The sequence below is a fragment of the Delphinus delphis genome, chromosome 13 (genome assembly GCF_949987515.2).
Source record: "Delphinus delphis chromosome 13, mDelDel1.2, whole genome shotgun sequence".
Lineage (NCBI taxonomy): Eukaryota > Metazoa > Chordata > Mammalia > Artiodactyla > Delphinidae > Delphinus > Delphinus delphis.
The window spans coordinates 24072728-24095786 of NC_082695.1; the positions used below are offsets into that span (position 1 = coordinate 24072728).

The 23059-nt window shown below is 51.4% G+C and overlaps 1 protein-coding gene across 7 annotated transcripts in view; it reads left to right on the forward strand.

The window, feature by feature from the left end:
- The window catches only part of DEPDC5 (DEP domain containing 5, GATOR1 subcomplex subunit), a 92465-nt gene extending 69626 nt beyond the window's left edge, over positions 1–22839 (forward strand). For all 7 annotated transcript variants that reach the window (XM_060028416.1, XM_060028414.1, XM_060028418.1 and 4 more), the window contains 10 exons: positions 3837–3991; positions 6203–6280; positions 6753–6885; positions 7983–8091; positions 9470–9694; positions 14265–14434; positions 17316–17487; positions 20265–20325; positions 22287–22369; positions 22516–22839. In XM_060028416.1, the coding sequence (XP_059884399.1) occupies positions 3837–3991; positions 6203–6280; positions 6753–6885; positions 7983–8091; positions 9470–9694; positions 14265–14434; positions 17316–17487; positions 20265–20325; positions 22287–22369; positions 22516–22808 (1479 nt within the window). In that variant the 3' untranslated portion in view covers positions 22809–22839. The remainder of the gene's footprint in view (positions 1–3836; positions 3992–6202; positions 6281–6752; positions 6886–7982; positions 8092–9469; positions 9695–14264; positions 14435–17315; positions 17488–20264; positions 20326–22286; positions 22370–22515) is intronic.
- Positions 22840–23059: the final 220 nt, after the last annotated feature.

Below are 23059 nucleotides of genomic sequence, written 5' to 3' on the forward strand. Positions count from 1 at the left end.
TATGGGATTCCGTCATGAGTGCTTTTACGAGGCCTCTCTGTGCCCGGATGGTGCTGGGTGGCTGGAGGCCAGGAGCCCTGCTTAACCCACCTCGTCTCCAGGTGGGACACTGGCCTCAATGCACAGTTGAGGGCTGGGCTGGCGGGTCCTGCTGTGTCCTGGTGGCTGGTTGTCCTCCAGCAGGAGCAAGTAGGGCTCTGACAGGCATGGGGTTGGGGGCCATGCGGGCACGTGTTGTGGTTGATGCTCATCTCAGAGGCGTCCTTGGGAAAGCCCCCTCCCTCAGCTTCTCCCACAGCTTTGGGCGTGTGGGAAGGTGGGAGGAGAAGGGGTTGGTGTTGCTGCTGAGGGTTGTTGGTTTGTTTGTTTAATTAACTAAATGCCAAACTTTATTTGGATTTCACTGGTTTTTCTGTGAACGTCCTCTCTGTTCCAGGGTCCAATCCGGGGCACCATGTTGCATTTAGCTGCCATGTCTCCCCAGTCTCCTCTGGTCTGTGACATTTTGTCAGTCTTTTCTTGTTATTTGGGTTGGTTTTTTTTTTTTTTTTTTTTTAATGACCTTGATGGTCTGGATGAGTCCTGGCCAGATATCCTGTAGAAAGTCTCCAAATCTGGGTTGGTTTGATGTTTTTCTCATGGCGAGACGGGAGTTATAGGTTTTTGAAAAGAATCCTCAGAGGTGAAGTACCCATCTCATCACATCCCATGGAGGCCCACAAGGTCCACACAACATCATTGGTGACGTGAACCGTCATCGCTTGGTGATGTGGTACTTGCCAGCTGTCTCCACTGTGAAGCTGCTGTTTCCCCTTTCTTTCTATACTCTGGAAGCAGGTCACTAAATCTAGCCCACTCCAAAGAGGAGACAGGAGATTAAACTCACCTCTGGAAGGTCCCATCTGCACAGGTTTAATGGGGTCCTTCTGTAAGGAAGGTTTTGAATGAGGTTCCTAATACAAAACCCATCCCAGACCAAGCACCTCCCTCTGATTGGCTCTTTTCAGCTCTCCGTGTGAGACAACGGCGGTTCTGTCCATCTCTTTGTCTGTCTTTTCCCACTGGTCTTATTCTAAAAAGTTTCTTCGGGTGGATTATGGAAATAAATGCAACCTCCAGAATAAAAATGTGACTAGATGGGGAAATTCAGGAAAAGAAAAAATAAGACAGGACATCCTACGAGGTCTTATAACGTACTTAGAGTTTCCTGCTAAATTCAGCTCTGCACTTCCTGGTAGCCAAAGAAAAGTGGGAAACATCTGTTCCAGGATTCAGAGTGGTCATGAGATAAAGACAAACCAGTTGTTGGGGAGAAGCATAACTTTTCCTGGTATTAAGATCTGAGCAAAATGCCTTTCTCTGTGGCCTCTTTTTTATTTTTTAAATATTTGTTTATATAGGCTGCACTGGGTCTTAGTTGTGGCACACAGGATCTTCATTGAGGCATGTTTAGTTGCAGCATGCAGGCTCTTAGTTGTGGTATGCATGTGGGATCTAGTTCCCCGACCAGGGATTGAACCTGGGCCCCCTGCATTGGGAGTGCAGAGTCTTACCCACTGGACCACCAGAGCAGTCCCATCTGAGCAGCCTCTTGAAACATGGATGTTGTGTGATATGGAGCAGGGGTGGGGCAAATCTGGCCCACCATCTGCTTTTGTCAATAAAGTTTTATCAGGACAAAGCCACACCCCCTTCATTTACATCATTGATGGCTGCTTTTGTGCTTTTTCACTTATACAGAAACTGTATAAGTTTCAACAGGCTTTATAGCCCACAAAGCCTAAAATAATTACCATCTGGTCCTTGACAGAAAATATTTGCCAATTTCTGATTTAGAGGATAATTCTTAACCACTTCCTGGCTCAGGCTGGTGGGGCAATTCTCAGGGGCAGTAGACGAGAGATGACCCCACCAGAGAGGCAGCACCTAGAGGCTTCTGTGCCTGAGAACTGAATCTAGTCCCCTCCTTTAGCTTCTAACTTAATTTTTCGGTGTAGCATCTATTCCTAAGTCTTACTGGTTGGGGGCAGGTGGTGGCTGGTAATTGCAAACTGCTTCTTGCTGCATTTCTCAGTATTTATGGTGCTGGCAAAGACTTAGTGGTCCTTTTTTTTTGGCAGTTCATTGAACCTGATGTAGGAGAGCCAATTGGTTCTTTTAGAACCAGGGGTGATTTTGTCTCCTAGGGGACGATTGATAATACCTGGAAACATTGTTATTTGTCACAGCTGGAGCAGAGGGCGATGATAAGGGGGTCATTACTAGCATCTGGTGAGTAGGAGCCAGGGAGCTGCTCAGCACCCGAGGATGCACAGGACGGTCCCCACAACAAAGGCTTATCTGGCCCCTAACGGCGATAATGCCGTGGTTGAGATGCCCTGTTTTATTTATTTTATTATTATTATTTTTTACCGTTTATTTATTTGGTTGAGCTGTGTCGTAGTTGCAGCAGGTAGGTGGGTTCCTTACTTGTGGTTCTCCAGGTCCTTAGTTGTGGCATGTGAACTCTTAGTTGCAGCATGCATGTGGGATCTAGTTCCCTGGCTAGGGATCAAACCCGGGGCCGCTGCATTGGGAGTGTGGAGTCTTAACCACTGCGCCACCAGAGAAGTCCCGAGATACCCTGTTTTAGAAGGAGTGATTTTTCCATCATCCGATAGAGTATCTGATAATATAAGGCTCCATTCTGGAAGTACTCTAGAACCCCATGTAAGAGGGACTAGGAGTCTTAGATTTTTCCAAAAGTGCTCTGGAAGGGTTGCTGTTCTCTCCAGATGTTTGCTGTGGGGTGCAGCCTCTCTAGGTGGGCAGGTCATAGTCCTGCCCTCCAGGCCGTTTAAAGGGAATGAGACAGATAGAAAACCATGACATGAAGCAAAACCTGGCAGCTCCCAGGCAGGGGTCAGAGACCCAAAGTAGAGAGACAGTTTCTGTTTGGGGATGGGGGCAGAGTGAGTCAGGGAATGTTTTACTAAGGGAGCAGCATTTGAAACACAGCGTTTGTAGCCTGTGGTGGTGGGGAAGGGCGTCCCAGGTTGGTGGGGCACACAGACAGTTTTAAACACACAGGGTTGACTCGGCTGGAAACAGAGCCGTGGGTGAGCGTGGATGGGGCAGTTTGAGCCAGAGCTCCGGTGCCGCAAGTCGGTTCTCAGTTCGGTAGCTTGTGGGGAGGCTTGAAAGATTTCAGAGTAACGGAGTGATGAGATTGGAGCTATCCTTTAGGAAGATGAAGCTGGAGTGCTCACAGGTAGGGTGTGTGTGAGGTGGGGGGGTCAGTGGGAGCCAGGCGGTGGGGCAGGCACGCCTGAGGGGTCGTGGGAGTCGGCAGACGGGAGGCCACAGGACGAGGCCTCTAGAGGTGAAGCTGGAGAAGGGAGCTTCAGATGCACCTGAGCTGTGAACCTGGGCAAATGGGAAGACTGATTGCACCTGCGACAGGCGCGAGTGAGGAAGACTGGGGGCCAGGAGAGCTGCTTGTCTCTAACCGTGCTCTCTCCCTTCTCCCAGCCCTGAGGAATGATGTTGACTTCTTTACTCCCTTGGTGGGGGTTTTCTTTAGTGTAAATCTTGTGGTTTGAGTCAGGTCCTGGTCCCAGGGGTTCACTGTGCACCTTGGCCTCCCGTGGCCTCAGTTTGCGGCACAGGAATCCCCCCCGCCACTGGCTCCGATAGAAGGGGGCACACGCCAGCAGGGTGGTCCCTGGACTCCTTTAGCTCCTCAACCAGGGACTAGTGGGGACTGGGAATGAGAGGAATGGGTAGGACCGTGCGTGTGAATAGCCTGAAAGATTTTTTTTTTTTCCCTTTGGTGTTAACTTTTAAATCTCCTACAGGTGTCTGTGGACCAGACGGCCACCCCGATGTCGGACAGCACCAGTCTGGGGGTGAGCACAGGCCAGTCCGTGGACAGAGGCAACAGCCAGACCTTTGGGAACTCGCAGAGCTCAGGGGAACAGGGCTTCCCCTCTGCAAACTCCAGTGACAGCAGGTGAGACCCAGAAAGGCCAAACTCATGCTCCTGGGCAGTGAGGCTGGTCTGACCTCAAAGGCTGCAGAGACCAGGGGTCCAGATCCCAGGCCCGAGGTCTGACTCGGCCAAAAGTTATATCTGGGAGCCCAGACAGTCGGTCCTCACCAGCACCTTTCGACAGGGCTAGTGGTCAGTGCCCTGCCTTCCTCACAGGACAGCTAAGAGGTTGCCGCAGAGACACAGAGAAGCAGCAGGCACTGTGCAGGAGTGGGCTTCGGGAAGGGGGCCCAGAGCGAACCCGTCCTGCTGCACGGGGCGCCCATGGCCCAATGCCTTGCCTATGTCAGGTGCAGTCAGTCCACGCCACCTGAGGAAATGGACGAACAGTGAATGGGTCGATTATCGTGCCCCAATGTGGCTCTTTTCTTTTCTTTCTTTTTTTTTTTATTTTGGCCGCGCTGTGTGGGATGTGGGATTTTAGTTCCCTAACCAGGTATGGAAACCGTGCTCCCTGCAGTGGAAGCGCAGAGTCCTAACCACTCGACTGCCAGGGAAGTCCCTCCGTGACTCTTTTCTTGTTCCTGAATAACCAGGGGGAAAAGAAGCTGCTTGGAGCTCACTTGCTGGAGGAAGTGCCCAGCTTTTAATGCTGTTGTCAAATCTGAGAAACTTCTTTTTTATATCCTTCCCAGCTGCGTTTGGTTTATCGTAATTCTGTCCAGTCTGCTCTTGTTCCCTCACTGCACTGACTGAGTGGTCCTCAGCTAAATGGTCTAAGAGACATGACTTTGGACCTTTCACCTGAGCGCAGAAGGTCATCTGAGGCAGCTCACCTGGCTGGTCCCCGTCAGCGGCCACGCAGTTTCCTTTGCACGTCACACATCCTGTGCTGGATTTACCTGCATCTCGTCTATACTGGCTGGTAGAGGTGGTCAGTTTGGAGGCGGCCGCAGGCCTGACCTTGTCTGGCCTCTGTCGTCTCCCCAGGCCCACGTCCCTGCCAAGTCTGGCAGACGCTTCGGCTCCGGCAGCCCAGGGCACAGGAAAGGCGTGCACTTCTCTGCTTCCTTGTTGCTCACGTGGCAGGTTCTCTTCTGCTTTTGGAAGAGGAACTGGGAATGTTTAGGCTGGAGATGAGAAGGCCAAAAACAACACGAATCAGGACCAATGACTGAATTACAGAGAACACACTCCATCTCACGATAAAGAGCTCCCAAGCAGCTGGTTCTGCCACTGAAGATGTTCACACAGTGGAGCGGCCTCTGTCCAGACTCTTGTCGCGAGGACTCAGGCATTAGTTCACTTCCAGGGTCTTTAAAGTCTTCTTTAACCCTGAGATTCTGAAATGCTCCAGTGGGTCCTGGACCTGCCTAGTAGGAAGAGGAGGCTGGGACTGAGGAATGGGAGGGGTTTAAGGAGCTTCCGGATAAGCCCCAGGTTTGGTGTGATGGGTGGCCCTGTGTGTCCCATGCCCAGTAATCTGGGCTCGGTCGCTGAGTATTAAGCATGTTTAAGGGACCATAGTACCATCGAGGAAGAACTCGGGCAGCAGGTGACTGAAAGATCTGGGCGCTGGAGCAGACAGACGGGATTCAAATGATGACCCTGACGCTTCCCAGCTCTGACCTTCACCAGCTCCTTTTACATCTCCAAGTTCCAAAGGGTGGATGGTACTGTTACTGTGTTTAGTATGGTCTACCATTTTGGACTTTGTGGGTGTCAGTCCCATGCACAGTATTTTACACACACTAACCTCACAGCAACCCTGGAAGACAGGAACAGTATCATTCCCAGTTTTCAGATGGGGAAACTTAGGCCAAGAAAAACCAGAGGCCCTCCAGCTGATGGTGATGATCCTGGGATTCTGCCCCCTGTGCTCTGACCATGTTACCTAGCGTTCTTTGGTGAGATTAAATGATGTGATGTGTGAAAGGCCCAGAGCATTCTTCTAGAGAGATTTCTTGGAAGGGGTCAAGCCTGACATATTATTCAGAGGGGAGATGCTTATTAAAGGAAGCAAGTTTGGACAGAAAACCACTTTGAATCCTTTTTTTTTTTAAATGTATACATTTTGGAAGCAGGAACCCCCCTGTGAGATATCTCCAGGATGTAACTGTCCAGAATTTGCTTGAATGCCTTCAGTGTCCATATCAGCCTGGTTTCCAGCTCTGTAAGAAGCAAAGCAAGAGGGTCAAGACTCGGGAATTTCACTCTGCTTCTCTGTTACAGCTCTCAGCAGTTGGCGGCCAGCTCCTTGACGTCCTCCTCCACCCTGGTGGAGATCCTGGAGGCCATGAAGCACCCCTCGTAAGTGGCTTCTCTCATGAATGAGTGCAGGGGTGGGAGGATCCCGTGGCCCAAGCTGGGGTGGTGCTCAGGCAGCGTGGTTTGGTGGATTTATACCTGACTACTGCTCAGCAGCTGTGAGACCTTGGGTGAGTTACTTGATCTCTCTGAGCCTCTGTTACCTTGTTTGTAAAGTGGGATTATAATGGTTGATTCACAGGATCGATGTGAGGATTGAATGAAATAATCATGTAAATTACCCAGTTTGATGCCTGACCAGCATAGGTGTTCTCTGAAGGCCAGGTTCTCTCCTCCCCCTTCTCCTTTTCCCCTGTAACACCTTCTTTTGTCCTGTCACAGGGATTTCTCTGAGTCTAGGATTAATGTGGAGAAATTGAGCTGTGGGGATCCTCACTTCAGATATCAAATGTTTTAGTAGGGGTCCCTTCTTTTTTAACCTTCTCTTTCTGCTTGTTGCCGCCTTGGAACTCAGGACAGGAGTCCAGCTGCTCCCTGAGCAGAAGGGCCTCTCACCGTGCTGCTTCATCAGTGCGGAAGTGGTACACTGGCTGGTGAACAACGTGGATGGGGTGCAGACGCAGGCCATGGCCATCGACATCATGCAGGTAAGACCACAGAGCGGGGGCCCTCACCAGTAACGAGGTCACCAGGTGGAGTAAGAGTCTGTTTTTAGTCAATGTGAGGCCTGTCTGGGATCAACAAATCATAGAGCAGGTCTTGGTTCGAAAGGCACTACTTTACCTTGACTTAAACATCGGGCATAATCTGCCACCGGAATTGAAATGTTTTGGGCAGAATCTGTGCTTTTGAACCTTGGGGGAGTCTCTGTGAAGGATCCCCAGGCAGTGCCCTCCCTCTGCCTCAGCATCTTCCTGGCACCCCGCGCGTCCTCTGTCGAGCACTGGGCACAGCAGAGTGGGGTCCACATCTCATTCGTCCTCCGCCCTGACCAGGCCCCCCGAGCGCAGGCCATCCCTTACTGTGCGTTTCCACATCACCAGTGCCCGCCGTGTTGCTTGGCACATGGTAGGCACTGAGCAAGCACTCGCTGAATTTAATGACACTGTTCTGAACTGGAATTAAACTCGAGAGAAGGGGAAAGGGAGAGGTCGGTTCACACCGTACTGTCCACACAGAGGCCCCCATGGGGAATCAGTGCTGTTTGATCAATACTTGTCTATATAATAAAATTATTAAAAACATGCTTGAGAATTACATTTCGCTAACCATTTATTTCTGGAGAGAGAGGAAGGGGAGTGAGACATGGGAGACTCCATAGAGATTTTTTAATTTTTATTTTATTTTATTTGGCCACGCTGCACAGCTTGCGGGATCTTAGTTCCCTGACCAGGGATCGAACCCACACCCTTGGCAGTGAAAGTCCTAACCACTGGATTGCCAAGGAATTCCCGAGATTTTTTTTTTTTAAACAAAAATCTCTGAAGTCTGTATAGCAAAAAGTTAAATTAGTTGAATTTAGCTGATGGCATGACCTGGATTTTCTTTATACTTTTCTGTATGTTTGAAATATCTGATGATACTGTATTATGCATTTGCATTTTATAATATAATTTACACCAGGCACAGCATTTAACACAGCGCAGTCGTCACCGCTGATGGGGGTGGAGAGTGGGGTTTGAGGGCTGCACCTCTGAGATGTTCCCCTGCAGGAATTTCAGAGCTTCGTTGTCTCTCCTTCTAGAAAATGCTGGAAGAGCAGCTCATCACACACGCCTCTGGTGAAGTCTGGCGGACCTTCATATATGGCTTCTATTTCTACAAGATAGTGATGGACAGAGAGCCTGAGCGAGGTGAGGCGAACTGTTGCCCGTGGGGCAGGTGTTTCCTGGTGACATGCTCCGTTAAATGACGGTGCTTCTCGAGCTCCTCGTGTGATGCTGTCCCCTAAGTTGACGGATCCGTCAGCCTCCTTGAGCATCTGTACTTACTTTGAGCATCACCAGAGTGACGAAGGGTTTCTTAAAGCCACAGTACATTCTTGGTGAGCACAGTGTGGATGGAAGATAAGCCTAAAAGAGGCTGAGGGAAATGATGAGGAAATGCCCGCGGCTCATTTGCTGGTCACTGTTTTTACTCACGGCGCCCCCGACCCCCACCCAGTGCAGGTGGGTCTGAGTATAACATGACAGCTCTCATCTGAGAGCACTTTTTACTTGCTGGGCCTTCAGACTCCATCTCTTCCTCCAGGAAGACTAGCAAGCTTTCCAAGATAAATTTCAAGTATTTTGTTTTTTAATGAATAAAAGGAATTCCCAGAAGGGGAGCAATTTCCAGCCTGGTCAGAGCTGCAGGCACCCAGGGTTCCGACCAGCATCTCCAGTCCCTCCCGAGCACACAGGGACCTTGGAGGGGAGTGACTCCCACCCTTCAGACAGACAGCTTCTCGGCCTCTGGGCTTCGGGAATACTCCATCAGATGAAGCGGCTGGTGCCACTCACTGGCGCTCTTATCCAAGCATGTATTAGAAGTGGATCCGTCTAGGTTTTTTCCTCGTAGACACCAAGTGTGTCCATCACCCCTCTTCGCTTAAATTCTGAGTTTGACCAGTAGACACCCACCTTACCTTCAAGGTGAAAAACCCCCAGTTACTGTCACATGCTCTGAAATTAGAGGTCTGAAACTGGGGATAAAATATTTTTTTAATTGAAGGAGAGGTTGCATAACATAAAACTAACCATTTTACCATTTTAGTTATTTATTTATTTGGCTTTTTTTTTTTTTTTTGGCCGTGGGGCACGGCTTGCGGGATCTTGGTTGAATCTGGCTGGGCCACTGCAGTGAAAGCACTGAGTCCTAACCACTGGACCACCAAGGAGTTCCCAAAACTAACCATTTTAAAAGGCAGTGGCATGGAGTATTCTAAGTGTCATGCAACCACCACCTCTATCTGGTTCCAGACCTCTTCCATCGCCCTGAAAGGAAACCCCGTCCTCATTAGGGCTCCCTCCAAAACTCCTCTTCCCCCAGGCCCTGGCCACCACCAGCCAGCTTTCTGTCTCTGAAGACGGGCCTGTTCTGGACATTTCACCCAAGCGGGCTCACACACTCTGTGGTCTTTTGTGTCTGGCTCGCTAGCGTTGTGTTTTCAGGTTCACCCGTGTTGGGCGTGAACCGGTGAGCACACGAGAGCTTGTGCTGAGGGCTCCCCCTCCCCTCTGCCCTTCCCAGTGGCCGTGCAGCAGCCCACTGCCTGGCACACGACGGCGGTGGACGACTTCGCCAGCTTCCAGCGCAAGTGGTTTGAGGTGGCCTTCGTGGCCGAGGAGCTCTTGCACTCGGAGATCCCTGCCTTCCTGTTGCCCTGGCTGCCCAGCCGGCCAGCCTCGTACGCCAGCAGGCACAGCTCCTTCAGCCGCAGCTTCGGGGGCCGGAGCCAGGCGGCTGCGCTTTTAGGTAGGTGCCCAAGCAGATGGAGCCCGGGGACACACTGGCGGGTGGCTGAGCAGAGGGGCAGCCAAAGGGGCGGTGCCACGGGAACCAGGGTTAGGGCCCCCGTGGCTGTCACACTGTAACTGTTAGCACCGCGGCTCCTGTGTGGCTTTCACCAGCCTAGTGGGTCGAGCTCATCATTGTCCCAACAAACCAACAGGGCTCAGCAGTTGTCAGATCAGGGCAGGACACTAATCTTCTATGGATAGGAGAGGACAGACAGTGTGGTCACTTTTCCCAAGAGGCTCAGGACACAGGGGACGTGAGCTGGTGCTCACTGCTGGTTTAGCTCTTGCCAGAGGCTGTCCCATGACTACAACATCCTAGGACCTCAGAAGAAGAAGGGACCTCAGAGGTGGTCCACTCCAGGCACTCACCCTGTGCGTGACCCTCCTCTCTGCCCTCCCTCCCCAAATGTGCTTACCCCATCAAGGGATGCACACCGGGATTCTTCTTTCCCTTCCTCGGTTCCTGCAGCCCTAAGATGGGGTGAGCACCTGCTTATTGAACAGTGGTGACCTCTGCTCTCAAGGACCGGACTGATGGGTCGAGATGTGAGCGTCTTTAGAAAATGCGTGCTCTAGGCAGGGCGTCGTGAGATTTCCCTCAAAGGCAGGTTGGAGAGACCCTCAAAACCCTCTGGATGGAGGGAAGCAAACGTAACATAGGCCAAACTCCAGGGAAATTCCCCATTCTACTTGGTTAGCCCAGAAGTGCCCGGCTAATTGGAATGCTTGCCTAGCTGGTGGAATGGAAACGTTACAAGTCGTCACAGTTTCCAGATTCTCAGAGTTGCTCAGGGCCAGTGTGGCCAGTGCTTTGTGCGAGAGGCAGGGGACAGACCACCGCTTCTCACCAAGTTCTCCACGGGGGTGTGTGCAGGGTCCCAGCCCGTGTGCTGCACTTACCCCTTGGTTAGGGTTACTGCTTCTGGGAAATGCGTCATCATTTTGGTTCTGGAGGCTATCTTGACAGTCTCTCTAGGGACATCCTCATTTCCAAAGTCTTCTCCCGCAGCCGCTGGTACAACCCTCTCGTGACTGCCATCATCTGAAGCTCAGGATGAGATTTGTGTCATTTGGTTTAGCTTTGGTTCTTAGTTACTTCAAAAAGTGTGGTCAAAAAGGAAAAGCATATGGGAAAATATGTCCAAAAAAGAGGAAGAGTAGGGGCAAAGAGACTTATGTCTACAGCAGGTAGTTTATCAACCTGGGGTATTCTTCACCCTGTGCCGGGGTGTCAGGAGGGTCGGTGGTTCTGAAACAAGGCAGAATCTTTCATATGTGCATGTTTTCTGGGAAAACATCCACTTACTAGGTTTTCAATGGCTCCCATGATTGTTATAGTGGAATTTTACTCCATCAGCTTCCTTTCCCACCACCCCTCCCACAGGAAGTGGGTTTCTTTTCCTTTTAAACCCAACACGGCATTATTACAGCTACTTCTCTCCAGTAACACCCTTCCCACCTCTGTGTTAGGACATGAGATCCTTCTTCCCAGCATTTTTTCAGGTTAGAATATAGACTTTTACTGTATTGTTTACTTAAGTGAAATTGGTCTATCTATAGTGTTGAGTCTTTTTCTCAGAAAAAAATCAAAATGACATAGAAGGGGAAGAAGGCCTTTGTATCATTTATGACCTGCTCCCTTTTTCGTTCATTCAGTTTGATGTGTTCCTTTTTAGACATTCCTAATTCTCAGTTGGAAGTTAGCAGCAGAAAACTGATTTGAAATGCCTGACGGTGGCACATGGTCCTGTCTGGCTTGGTCTGTGGTAGCTCCACTTCCCCACCCCTGTCATCTTGTGTCACTGAGCCGTGAAGCTCAGGGGATCCGAGACCCCGGAAGAGGCAGCGCTGCATCCCTTGAGCCAGTCCCATGCCTTTTACTTCTCAGCCTTCTCTTGTAGCCCACTGGATCTCAGGCTCAGAAGGGACTGTAGGGCACCTCGGTCCAAACCCTGATGTTTGAATGTCTTCCACAGCAGCCCTGAGGAGTGGGGAGCCAGCCGCTCTTTGAAAACTCCCACCCACGTGGCACTCACTCCCGAGATCGCTCGTTCTGTCGATGGGCAGAGCTGGTTGTTACCTTTACCTTCACTCCCCTCCCTGAGATGCTGTTCTTTCTCCTCCTGTGACACCGATCCCCTCCTCAGGTCTTTGGCAACCCGTCTCTGTCACACGGGTGAAGGATGCTCAGCCTGGTTTGTCCTTATTCACTGGCCTCGCTATATCTCCCTATCCCAAGGGGAACAAGCCGGTCCTCATGGAAGTCGAGAAGAGATGCAGAGAATTGGCCAGGGGCTGCACCTCAGCTGGGCTCACACCACTGTCAGCATCCTCAGCCCGCAGTGTCTGCACTGTCACCTCCCCTACTGAGGGGTGAAGCCAGTGGTATCTTGAGCCCGTAACCACTAGGCTGAACAGTGCGCTTCCTCTGGCTTCCTCAGACCAGCCTGTTCTGAACTTGACGTGCCACATGGGAGAGGAGACATGTGCAAGGTCACTGCTGGTGTTTTCTGAGTGCCCTTTCTTTTGTGACTGGGGCTTTTCACCTACAGAGAACACACTGTCCAAGCCCAGAGAGCAAACTTCCTTCCTTGAGTTTGGGCTGTTCAGTAAAGGGTTCCTCTGGTGGTGTCAGGAGTCAGGAACACGAGGCAGAGACAGAAACTCGTTTTGATGAGACTTTTAGCACCAGAGCCACCTAGTTCTTTAGGCTTAAGCAGCGTCCATGGGAGTCTTAGGCAGACCTCTGATGGAGCAGTGGTGATAAGCCCGTGGCTTAAACTGGGAGGAAGGAGTAACAGGAGGAGGAGGAAAGGAGGAGAGTCACAAGGGAGGGTGGCCAGAGGAGAAGGCAGGAGGGGGGTCCGAGAGCCCTTCTCATCCATGTTTCACTTGACCCTCCCCTCTTCTCTGCAGAGCAGCTGGACGGGCGCCCTCTCAGTTTGCAGACGAGGAGCCAAACCAGGAGGGGTGGAGCAATGTTCTCAGGGGTGCAGGGCTTGGACGGCAGGGCTTAGGTCTTCCCAGTCCAAGTCGACAGTGTCTCCCACTTTGCACGTTCTGGTTTTTTTTTTTTTTTTTTTTTGCACGTTCTGGTTTTGAGAGAATGACAAGCTGTGTACCTCGCAGCTGAGTGTTGGTCTGCCCAGGTCCCGTTCAGCGTCCGAGCGGCAGCTCCACTGCCCCCCCAGCACAAGTTCATTCAAATTGCTGACTCAAGAGCCGTTACTTGTGTGTGATAAAAGCCACTCGGGGCTTCTACCTGCAGAACCCAGAACTAAGCTGACTGCCGCAGAGAAATGTCACTGGGTTCAAGGGGGCAGGGGAGAAAGAGGGTCCGATCGTAGTCTGCGGAAGCCCCACGTGTGTCAGTGCCCAGCCAGGCGGAGCAGAGCCCTGATCTTACTTCTGAGCCAGCTTTGGGCCTTTAGTCTGGTCAGGAACTTGACAGTCTGACCCGTCTCTAAAACACCCCTGTCTTGGTTGAGAAGGATTTCTGAGCAGGAGCCCAGATTGCATGAGCCACTTTGGCACTGACCTGACATCCTTGGGCAGCACACGGTTGTTGGGACAGAGCGTTAGCCTTCATTAAGAGGTTTCATTTCTTGAGAAACGATTATAGAACTATTGCCTTCCTGGGTTGAAACCAGAAAAGCAAGACCTTCTCCTCACTGTGGTCCGGGCTGTGTGTCCCATCATGTCCCTTCGTGGTCACTGGAATTGGAAGATCTGGGGCTCAGCCTGGCTGAGGTTCTGACTCTGATCTTGGCCAAGACGTTTTTCCTCCATGGGTTGCTGTTTCCTCATCTGTAAATCAGGAATTGGATTAGATTAGGGGAAGCGAACTATGGTTTAACCAGCCACATCTGGCCTGTCACCTGTTTGTTCATTTGTTTGTTTTATAATAAACTTTATTTTTAGAGCACTTTCAGGTTCACAGCAAAACTGAGCAGAAAGTACAGTTTCCATATACTCCCTGCCCCGCCCCGCACAACCTGCACACATGCACAGCCTCCCCTGCTATCAGCGTCACCACTGGAGTGGGATATTTGTTACAATCGACAACCCTACACTGACACATCATTATCACCCAAAGCCCATGGTTTCCCTTAGGGTTCACTCTGGGTGCTGTGCATTTTATGGGTTTTGACAAATGTATAATGACATGTATTCACCATTATTGTATCACACAGAGTAGCCTGACTGCCCTAAAAATCCATTTGTTTTTGTAAAGTTTTACTGGAACACAGCTGCGCCCACTCGTTTAGGTAATACCTGAGGCTGCTTTTGCACTGTAACGGCAGCATTGAATAGTTGAAACAGAGACCTTGTAGCCTGCAAAACCTAAAATATTTACTACGTGGACATTTATGGAAAGCATTTGCCGAGCCCTGGACTAGCTGATTTCCAGGAAGCATCTGGAATCTGCAGTTTCACATCTGGATGCTCAGTTGTTTTCTCTTCCTCCTCACCCCCTGCCTTCCTTTCCCTCCCCCCGGCCACCAACCTCCCCCCCTGCCATGTAGCTGCCACTGTCCCAGAGCAGAGGACCGTGACCCTGGACGTGGATGTGAACAACCGCACAGACCGACTGGAGTGGTGCAGCTGTTACTACCACGGCAACTTCTCACTGAACGCGGCCTTCGAGATCAAGCTGCACTGGATGGCGGTGACCGCCGCTGTGCTCTTTGAGATGGTGAGACCCCCTTATGTGCGGTCAGGCCTGGGCTCACCTGGCAGACGGGCACGCGGGTGCTCGGTAGAGATTCACGTCACTCAAAAAATGGTTTTCACTTCAGGCTCCTATTACCTTCACGTGGACCGTTGGATTAGCCTCTTTCAAAAAATTAAGCATAGTGAAAAATTCAAACAGTCGAAAAGGGTGTGTAGATCAGGGTTTCTGACCCTTGGTGTGCTACTGACACGTAGGGCCGATGGTCCTGTCATGGGGGGGCCTGGCCTGTGCATTGTAGGATGTTGAACAACATCCCTGGCCTCTACCCACCAAATACCAGTAGCATACCCTCCTGTGACAACCAAAAATGTCTCCAGATATTGCGGATGTCCCCAGGGAGGGGAGGCATTGCCCCCAGCTGAGAATCACTGGTGCAGAGCAGAATGTAACCCTCTCTCCCACCCTCACCCTGTTCCCTGGGACTTCCATCTACTGCCCTGCCACTTTGCTGGTACTTGAAGAGAGATTCTGTGCATATAGAGGCCCTGTTACTTTTACTTTTTTTTTTTTTTTTTAACAGACATAGTAGCTCAGAATATTTACTATTCATGTTGTGCTTTTCCTATCACCTATATATCTTCTGTATCAATATAAATAAGTCGGCTTCGCTGTAGTTGTTTTTTAATTTGTTTTGCCTCATTTGGGGGGAAAGTTTTTAAAATAACATTTGTTTCTTAAAAGTTAACATGTGCGTAATAGGAAACTAAAAAACACAAGAAGTAAAAAATCAAAGTCATCCGTAATCACAAGTATTTTATACATCATGAATATTTACCATTTCAAATTTCCAAAGCTACCTGAGTATTTTGGTAACCAAGAACACACTACATCAGCTCAATTTGGAAGACATTGCCTCATTATTTTTAAGGGCTGCAGAATACTCTGTTGCTTGTTTGTATCATAGTTTATCTACACAATCCTCTGTTCGTGAATATCACTGCTATTAACTGGTTCTCTACAGGGGTGGGGGAGGTGTGTGGTTGTGACCTGTTAGGAGCATTTGGCATATCTGGAGACATTTTTACTTGCCCCAAATGGTGGGGGTGCCCCTGGGGTCTAGCGGGTGATGGGGAGACCAGGGATGTAGCCCATCATCCTATAGCACAGAGCACAACACAGCCTCTACGGCAAAGAATCCCCCAGCCCCAGTGTCTCAAGTGCCAAAGCTGAGAAGCCCTGTTTCAGTTGGTCTCCTGACTGTTTCTGCTTCTCGTCCACCGTGGTCCAGCTGCCTCATCAGGTCACTCATTGCTCCTGGCCACCCCCCATCCCAGGCTGTGTGTCTAAAATAAATGCTCCTTAGCCGAGCTGTCAGTGTCTTCCAGGAGCCTTCGTGAGCCATCTTTACGGTCTCCTACCCTTTTTTATATGCTCTCTCCTTCAGCCCCAAAGAGTATTTCTCTGTGGCTTCAACTGAATCCCACGCCCCTCCAACACTGGTCCAAACATCTCATTGCACAGCTGAAAGCAGCTGGAAAGTTCAAAAAGAGTTTGGAAGAGCCTAGGAGATGACCAAAGGGAAAGGAGCACAGCGTCGGCTGGCAACGTACAGGTTTTTTTGTCCGGGGCTCAAAAGCCTAGTTTTATCCCTATAAGACGTGGAAGAGATTGGTCTACGTCTCTGTCTGCCCAACCCCTGTCTGCCTCCAAATGGCATTACTGTCTTTGAGGACCCCTCCCATGGAGACACTCCCATCCAGGGAACATTGTTAAGGTCCAAATCAAAAAAGACGCCCAGCTGCCCATTCCGCTCAGCTTGCAGGGGACACCAGCTCTTCCCCAGCGGGTCAGCGCTGGGATGACCACTCCCTCCAGCCAGAACTAACCCTCTGGCCCAGTGCGATAGCGTCCTCCTCAGAAGCCCCACCAGGTGACACTGTCTCAGAACCACACAGCCACAGTGTTCTCTCTCACTCACACACGCGCACACACACACACACACAGAGATACAGTTATAATTTGGCGGGAAGAAGAGTATTTATTTCCTCAGAGGAGTTTAGCATCTATCTTTTAAAAAGTACACTTTGCACATCAATTCCTGTAAAACCCACTGAAAGCTGCTCATTTTTATCATGATTTTATTAAGTTTTTAAGAATCTCGAGTGTAGGTTAATTATTATTTTAAGGCCATGTCCACATTTGTTATAAACCACATTTTATTTAGATAAATATTACATAAGCCTTAGAAATTACTTGGTCAAACAGAGACCTTGGTGTTTTGGTCATGGTTAGGGGTGTTCCTGGGAGAAAAGCTAAGAGTGGGGAGGTTTGTCGTTAAGCCCCAGTAACTTTTATTCTCGGTCAGTCTTCAGACAGATGGCGTTTGGGAGCTTGCAGAGAGCAGCTCTCATTCTGCGAGGTCAGCGCTTGTCACTTTTGGCCAGAGGCCACCATGATCATCTTGCAGCCCGCGTCTTATCTCTCTCAGCCAGCCTGAGTGGATTGTTTTCCTATTTGATACTTTGGACTTAGTAAATTTTTGATAAAGGACAAAATTAGAAGGACTTAACCTATATCCTGTGACTTTCCTCCAACATCCTATGGAGCAAGAAGAGGCAGGACATAGCTCTCTCTAGCCTGTTCCTCCCGAAAGAGCCCCTGAAGTTGCAGAAACTCAGGCTGTGAGGAGCCATGCGCTTACCTCCCGGTCTTCCAAGGATTCACAGGAGGTTCAACTGTGTTTCCTCCTCCCAGGGCGGGTCTGGAGCCGGTGGACATTAATCAGTGAACCTGTGGATCAATACGCAGGCCATCACTCGGGTGGCTTCACTCCTCAGGAAGTTACTTCTCTTGTCAGAATGAACTTGGAGGTGACGCTGTGTGTTTCTGTGCTTCCCACCAGGTCCAAGGTTGGCATCGCAAGGCCACCTCCTGTGGCTTTTTGTTGGTGCCGGTTTTGGAGGGTCCCTTTGCGCTGCCCAGTTACCTGTACGGCGACCCGCTCCGGGCCCAGCTCTTCATCCCACTCAACATCAGCTGCCTGCTCAAGGAGGGCAGCGAGCACCTGTTTGACAGTAAGAGACACCCCTCTCCGGAGGGCCTGTTACCCACGTAGACCCTTCCCCCAGGGTCGCCTCTCGAGGCGCCTGGAGGCCAGCTTTTTTTTTTTTTTTTTTTTTCAATTTGGTAAAATGGAGGCCAGCTTTTCACGGGCCAGTGAAAAGAAGGAGCCTTGTAGTCAGGGGGCTAGAGGGTTTTGTTTGTTTGTTTTTTATAAATTTATTTATTTATTGGCCACGTTGGGTCTTCGTTGCTGCGCGCGGGCTTTCTCCAGTTGTGGCGAGCGGGGGCTACTCTTCGTTGCAGTGTGCGGGCTTCTCATTGCGGTGGTCCCTCCTTGTTGCGGAGCACAGGCTCTAGGCACGCAGGCTGCAGTAGTTGTGTCACTCAGGCTCAGTAGTTGTTGCTCGTGGGCTCCAGAGTACGGGCTTAGTATTTGTGGCACACGGGCCTAGTTTCTCCATGGCATGTGGGATCCTCCTGGACCAGGGCTCGAACCCGTGTCCCATGCACTGGAAGGCAGATTCCCAACCACTGCGCCACCAGGGAAGTGCTGGGGCCAGAGTTTCAATCCTGATTCTTCACTTAGTGGCTGAGCAACCCTGGGCAAGTCACTTAATGTCTCTGAGCCTCAAATGCCTTATTCCTGAAATGGGGGTGACCAGAGCTGCCTCACTAGCTCAAGAAGACCCTCGTAAGGCCTGGAGGGGACGGTGGGTGGGAGAGGGCGCTGTGCTCTGTAAATCTCGAGCAGCACCAGGCTTCTCCCTACACCCTCCTCTCTCTGCTCCAGCCTTACTGGTTTGGGCAGCAGGAATCTGATCCTCACTGGAGGCTTGGATCTGCTGCTCCACGAATAAAGGCCAGAAATGGGAGGCACTGAAAGCAAAAACAGGACACAGTGTGCTGTTGTGCAAAGCTGAGATGCGTCAGCACCTGGAGGACGCGGGACCCCCTCAGAGTGCTTCCCCGGAATGGAGACCATGGGGCCAACCCCACCCGCTGCTCCACCCTCGTCTACCAGACTCTGAGGGCAGGTGTAGACAGATGGAGGGATGAGCTGACTTCACACAGCATGGACTTTTCATCACCAAGCACTCATTTCAGTGAGCATGTAATTAGCTCCTACAAAGCACCCCATGAGCTCATGGATGATCTTTTTATAACGAAAAGCTAGAGTTGCTGCTGGTGTGTCAGAGCCCTGTAGACTCTCAGGCGTAGAAATTATCAGTGTGGAGAAAAAAACTTTTGAGGTGAAGGAGATGCTTTTTCCTGAGTTCTTATGAGTCTGTGCTGTGTTTGGTGGCAGAGAAACGGCCCCCCCACCCCCGGGGTGCAAAGAGCTTTTGTTCCAAAGGCCCACCTGTACATTCTTTACATCTTGGAAGACATTTGTGAATAGACACAGTGTTTTAAGTGATAGTTGGGGTTCCAGGTGAGCCCCCCAGCCCCTGGAGGCTGAAGATCCTGGGATCTTTAGGGTTTACAAAGCACCCCCCAACCCCCCCCACACACACACATTCTCATTTACCCTCACGGTGTGGCCGAGGGGGGACTGTTTTTTGCCGTCCTGAAATGGCAGGTGATTATGTCTGCATCTGATGACTTTAAGCCAGGCACCGCCTCCTACTGCTGTTTTTAACATGTTGAGGGGAAGGCGAGATCTCCCCCCATACCACCCAAAGACTCTTCTGGGGTTTTCCACCTTCGCTGTAACAGCGCAGGGGTGCTCGCAGGGCTGGCACTGGAGGACATTTCTGTGTGAACCGATGGTTTTCCCTGCCAGTCGTAACCCAGTCTTCAAGACCAGCATCCTCTGTTGGTTGCCATGGTTACAGCTGAACGAAAGGAGTCCTAGTTGAAAGGAATAAGGACTTGAATCTAAAAATCAATTTTCTTGCTTCTGTGCCACCTCTCTTCCTGTTATCTCCCGTTCTGATAACAGGGAATTCAAAATCTTAAAAATCTGACAAGAATACACTGTCTGTTTTTATCTGTTAAAGCCAAAGTCTTTTCTCTTTTCTGCTCTTTGGTTACCCAGAATCCTCAAATCTAACCTAGATATAAAATTCCAAATACAGAAAGAGCAACAAAGCCCCTGCAGGCACCCCTGGCCTCTGGGACGAGGTCTCATGTGGTTGCTGCCCCAGCCCTCCACACCTTGATCCCGAGAGCAGCCCCGGCCTGTTGCCTCTGCTGTGTGACAGCTGCCTCAGCCCTGCCACCTCCTCACCCTGCTCCTGTCCTCACACCAGCCAGGCTGGAGCATGAAGTGGGCGGTGGGGGCAGGCACTCACCTGCCCTGCCCCCTCCCCTCCCCTCTCCTCCCCAGCTGATCACATTTCCAAAAATCATTTTATATTGATTTGCTTCAATTTCCCCACCCCTAAAATGGAAGATTGGGATTTTTTTTTTTCTCCTTAGAAGCAAATGACATTCATTTCAAGCTTATCTCTTGGTTGTATTTTAATATCCTGCTCCTTTCCGCTTTTGGCACAGAAGGTCATTAGAATGAGTCTTATACCAAGTTCTAGTAGCTCACACGGGTCGCTGAGGACTCATATTCCTCTCCTTTCTAGACCCTGATGAAGCTTGAGGGCTGTCACTGTCTGTAGGATATCCCTCCTTGGGGTGGAGGCTGGTCTTTCTGAAAGCAGGTGGTGTGAAAAAGCAGAGCTCAGGCTCAAGGGGGGAGCATTGCCAAGAGTAGTGAAGGATACCCAAGGCTGGACCCAGGGAGATTTGCAAATCTTGGAATCACAACTTGGCATTTACTCTTTTTTCCTTTTAGGCTTTGAACCAGAAACATACTGGGACCGAATGCACCTTTTCCAGGAAGCCATTGCACACAGGTTTGTCCCTTAGCAAGAGGGAAGCATGGGGAGGCATCAGTGTTTGTCTCAAATAGCAGTTACCACAGCGAAGCCCAGTTCATTCCCTTTCTGGGGAGATGGACCCAGTCCACCAGTGACAGATTCACTGCTTATCTCCGACTAGTCCCTCTGCCTTGGTTTCAGAGATGAGCACCACCTGTCCGGTTCCTGGAGCTGTACTTTTTCAGACTTGCTTCCCTCTTCTTCCAGTTTGTAGGAGAGCAGAGAGCTCTCTCCTCAGCCTCCTACAGGACCTGGAGCCAAACTCTCCAGGAGGTGAAAAACTGTAGAATCTGTCAGGAGCCTCTTGACACATGTTGAGAAGACAATGAATGGTTAAAAAGCAATAGATACGTTCAGTAGATATTTACTGGTACCTAATATGTATACCAGGGAGAGCCTTTCCTAGGCTTAGCTGTATCCCCCAGGCCGGTCCAGCTGGGTCTCTAGAACATCACTAACTCAGTGTCCGGTTGCTGCCTTGTGTTATTCATAGAAAATCAGAGCCTCCTGTGCCTGCTTCAGTGTCATATCATCTTGTTCAGGCGCCTTCAGCTGTCCCCGCCCCACCTGGCACACCCCCCTCCGTGCACAGCCCCCCACCAACCGCAGGATAAAGTCTGGACTCTTCAGCCTCCCCCACCCAAGCCAGCCCAGGCCTGCCTTAGACCTTACTCAGCCCTTTTCTTCAATGCTTGGTAAAGGCTGTGAAATGAATGCCAGGGCACCTGACTTCCTCCGTCCAGTAGGAGGGGGTGCGATTTGGGGCGGTCAATGAAGAGGTAGGTGGGAAAGGACTTTGATGTGGGAAGCGGACAGGCCTGGTTCACCTCGGCCTCCACCGGCATCTGGCTGAGGAACCGTGAGGTGCTTTGCCTTCGAGTTCTCCCCCTTCACCGGGTTTGTTGGGAGGGTTCCCTGACGTTCCCAGCACCTAGTAGGGCCCCAGGAGATGGTAGTTATTATGAGGAAGACGAGTTTGTCAGCAGGTCCTGCTGATCCACGCTGAGTAAATAGAGAGCCTTGATCGGAAAGTAGAGAGGAAGAAGGGCAGACTCCAGAGCCGTTCCTGCATGTGCTAGAACCAGCTGACAGTGATGAGCTGGCAGTGCCCATCAGCCGATCTGTTTATGCGTCTGACTGCACATGTTCTTCAGTAAATAATTATCAAGTGCCCGTGTAAAGCCAGCAGCTTCTGTAGAGGATGCAACACAGCACCTCCCTGGAGCTCAGTCCAGGAAGGGAGACAGGGTTTTCCCTGCTATAGTTCTGCCTCATCACAGGCTTCATTACATAAACCCCTCAGACTCAGGGCAGGGGCCATATCTGCCAATGCATCCTTTACAGCACTTAGCAGGTAAAGTGTAATACATGCACTTTGTGGAAATTAAAAAACCAGGAATAGAACAAGCCATGGATGCCTGTTTCCAGAACACGGCGAGGCAGGGCCCTAGCTTTCCTCGCCTTAAGGAAAGGACTCCAGTTATGATATTTCTCAATGCAAAACCTTTATTGAGAACTACTGTGTGCTTAGTGTGGGAGAACTGAGAAGAAGGGGAGAGGGGCCCGGCTCAGCAGAGTTAAGATAAGGGCCTTCCCCGGGGGAGCTGACAGTCTTGGGGGTGGGCGTAGGGGGGAGGGCTGATGCGATGGAGTGGGGGGTGGCTGGGTGGAGATGAAGGCTGGAGGAGGGAGAGCTGGGCAGGTGAGAGGCTCTCAGCACCAGAGAGGAAAGGGGGCCGGGATGGTGGGAAGTGGTGAGGACAGTGAGGAGCAGCCTGAATGTTCCACCTGAAAGAGACTTTCCAGATCCCATGGCCGTCGGAGAGTCGTGTTCGCCACACTCTCGCTCCCCCCAGCACGCCCCCCCGCCCCCCCCCCCGCCATGTCCCTGTAGCCCAGGGGGCCCTCATCGGCCTGTCTCCCTGTCCTTCCCTTAGGTTTGGGTTTGTTCAAGATAAGTATTCTGCCTCTGCTTTCAACTTCCCTGCTGAGACCAAGCCTCAGTACATCCACGTCACAGGTGAGGCGCTCCAGGCGCAGTGTGGACGGGGCGGGGTCTGGGGCGGCCGAGGTAGGACCGGGAGCCCCAGAGTGGGGGCGGGGGGCTGGCCCGGGCACCCTCCCTCCCTCCTTCCCGGAGCTGTGACCTGGCCCCTGTCCCCACAGGCACGGTGTTCCTGCAGCTGCCCTACTCCAAGCGCAAGTTCTCGGGGCAGCCACGGCGGCGCCGCAACTCCACCAGCTCCGCCAGCCAGAGCCTGTTCTGCGAGGAGAGGGTGGGCTACAGCTGGGCCTACAACACCATGCTGACCAAGACCTGGCGCTCCAGCGCCACCGGCGACGAGAGGTTTGCTGACCGGCTGCTGAAGGACTTCACGGACTTCTGCGTCAACCGTGACAACCGGCTGGTGACCTTCTGGACGAGCTGCCTGGAGAAGATGCACGCCAGCGCCCCGTGATGGGTGGGGGGCGAGGGGCCGGGGGATACTGTCCTGCTGCTGATGGTACTCGGTGGGGTCAGGCAGGCTGGGGTGGTGGGGGCTGTGGGTGCTGCTTGGCCCCCGCCAGCCTCTATCCGCTCCAGGAGAAAGACTGCGGAAGCCTCCGGCACCCGGGAGCAGGTGGGAGGGCGCCCCCGTGCACGTCCTCAGCAACAGAGTGGCTCCCGTGAGCGTCCTTTCCTCCACCGCCCGCAGGTACTTCTCGCCCA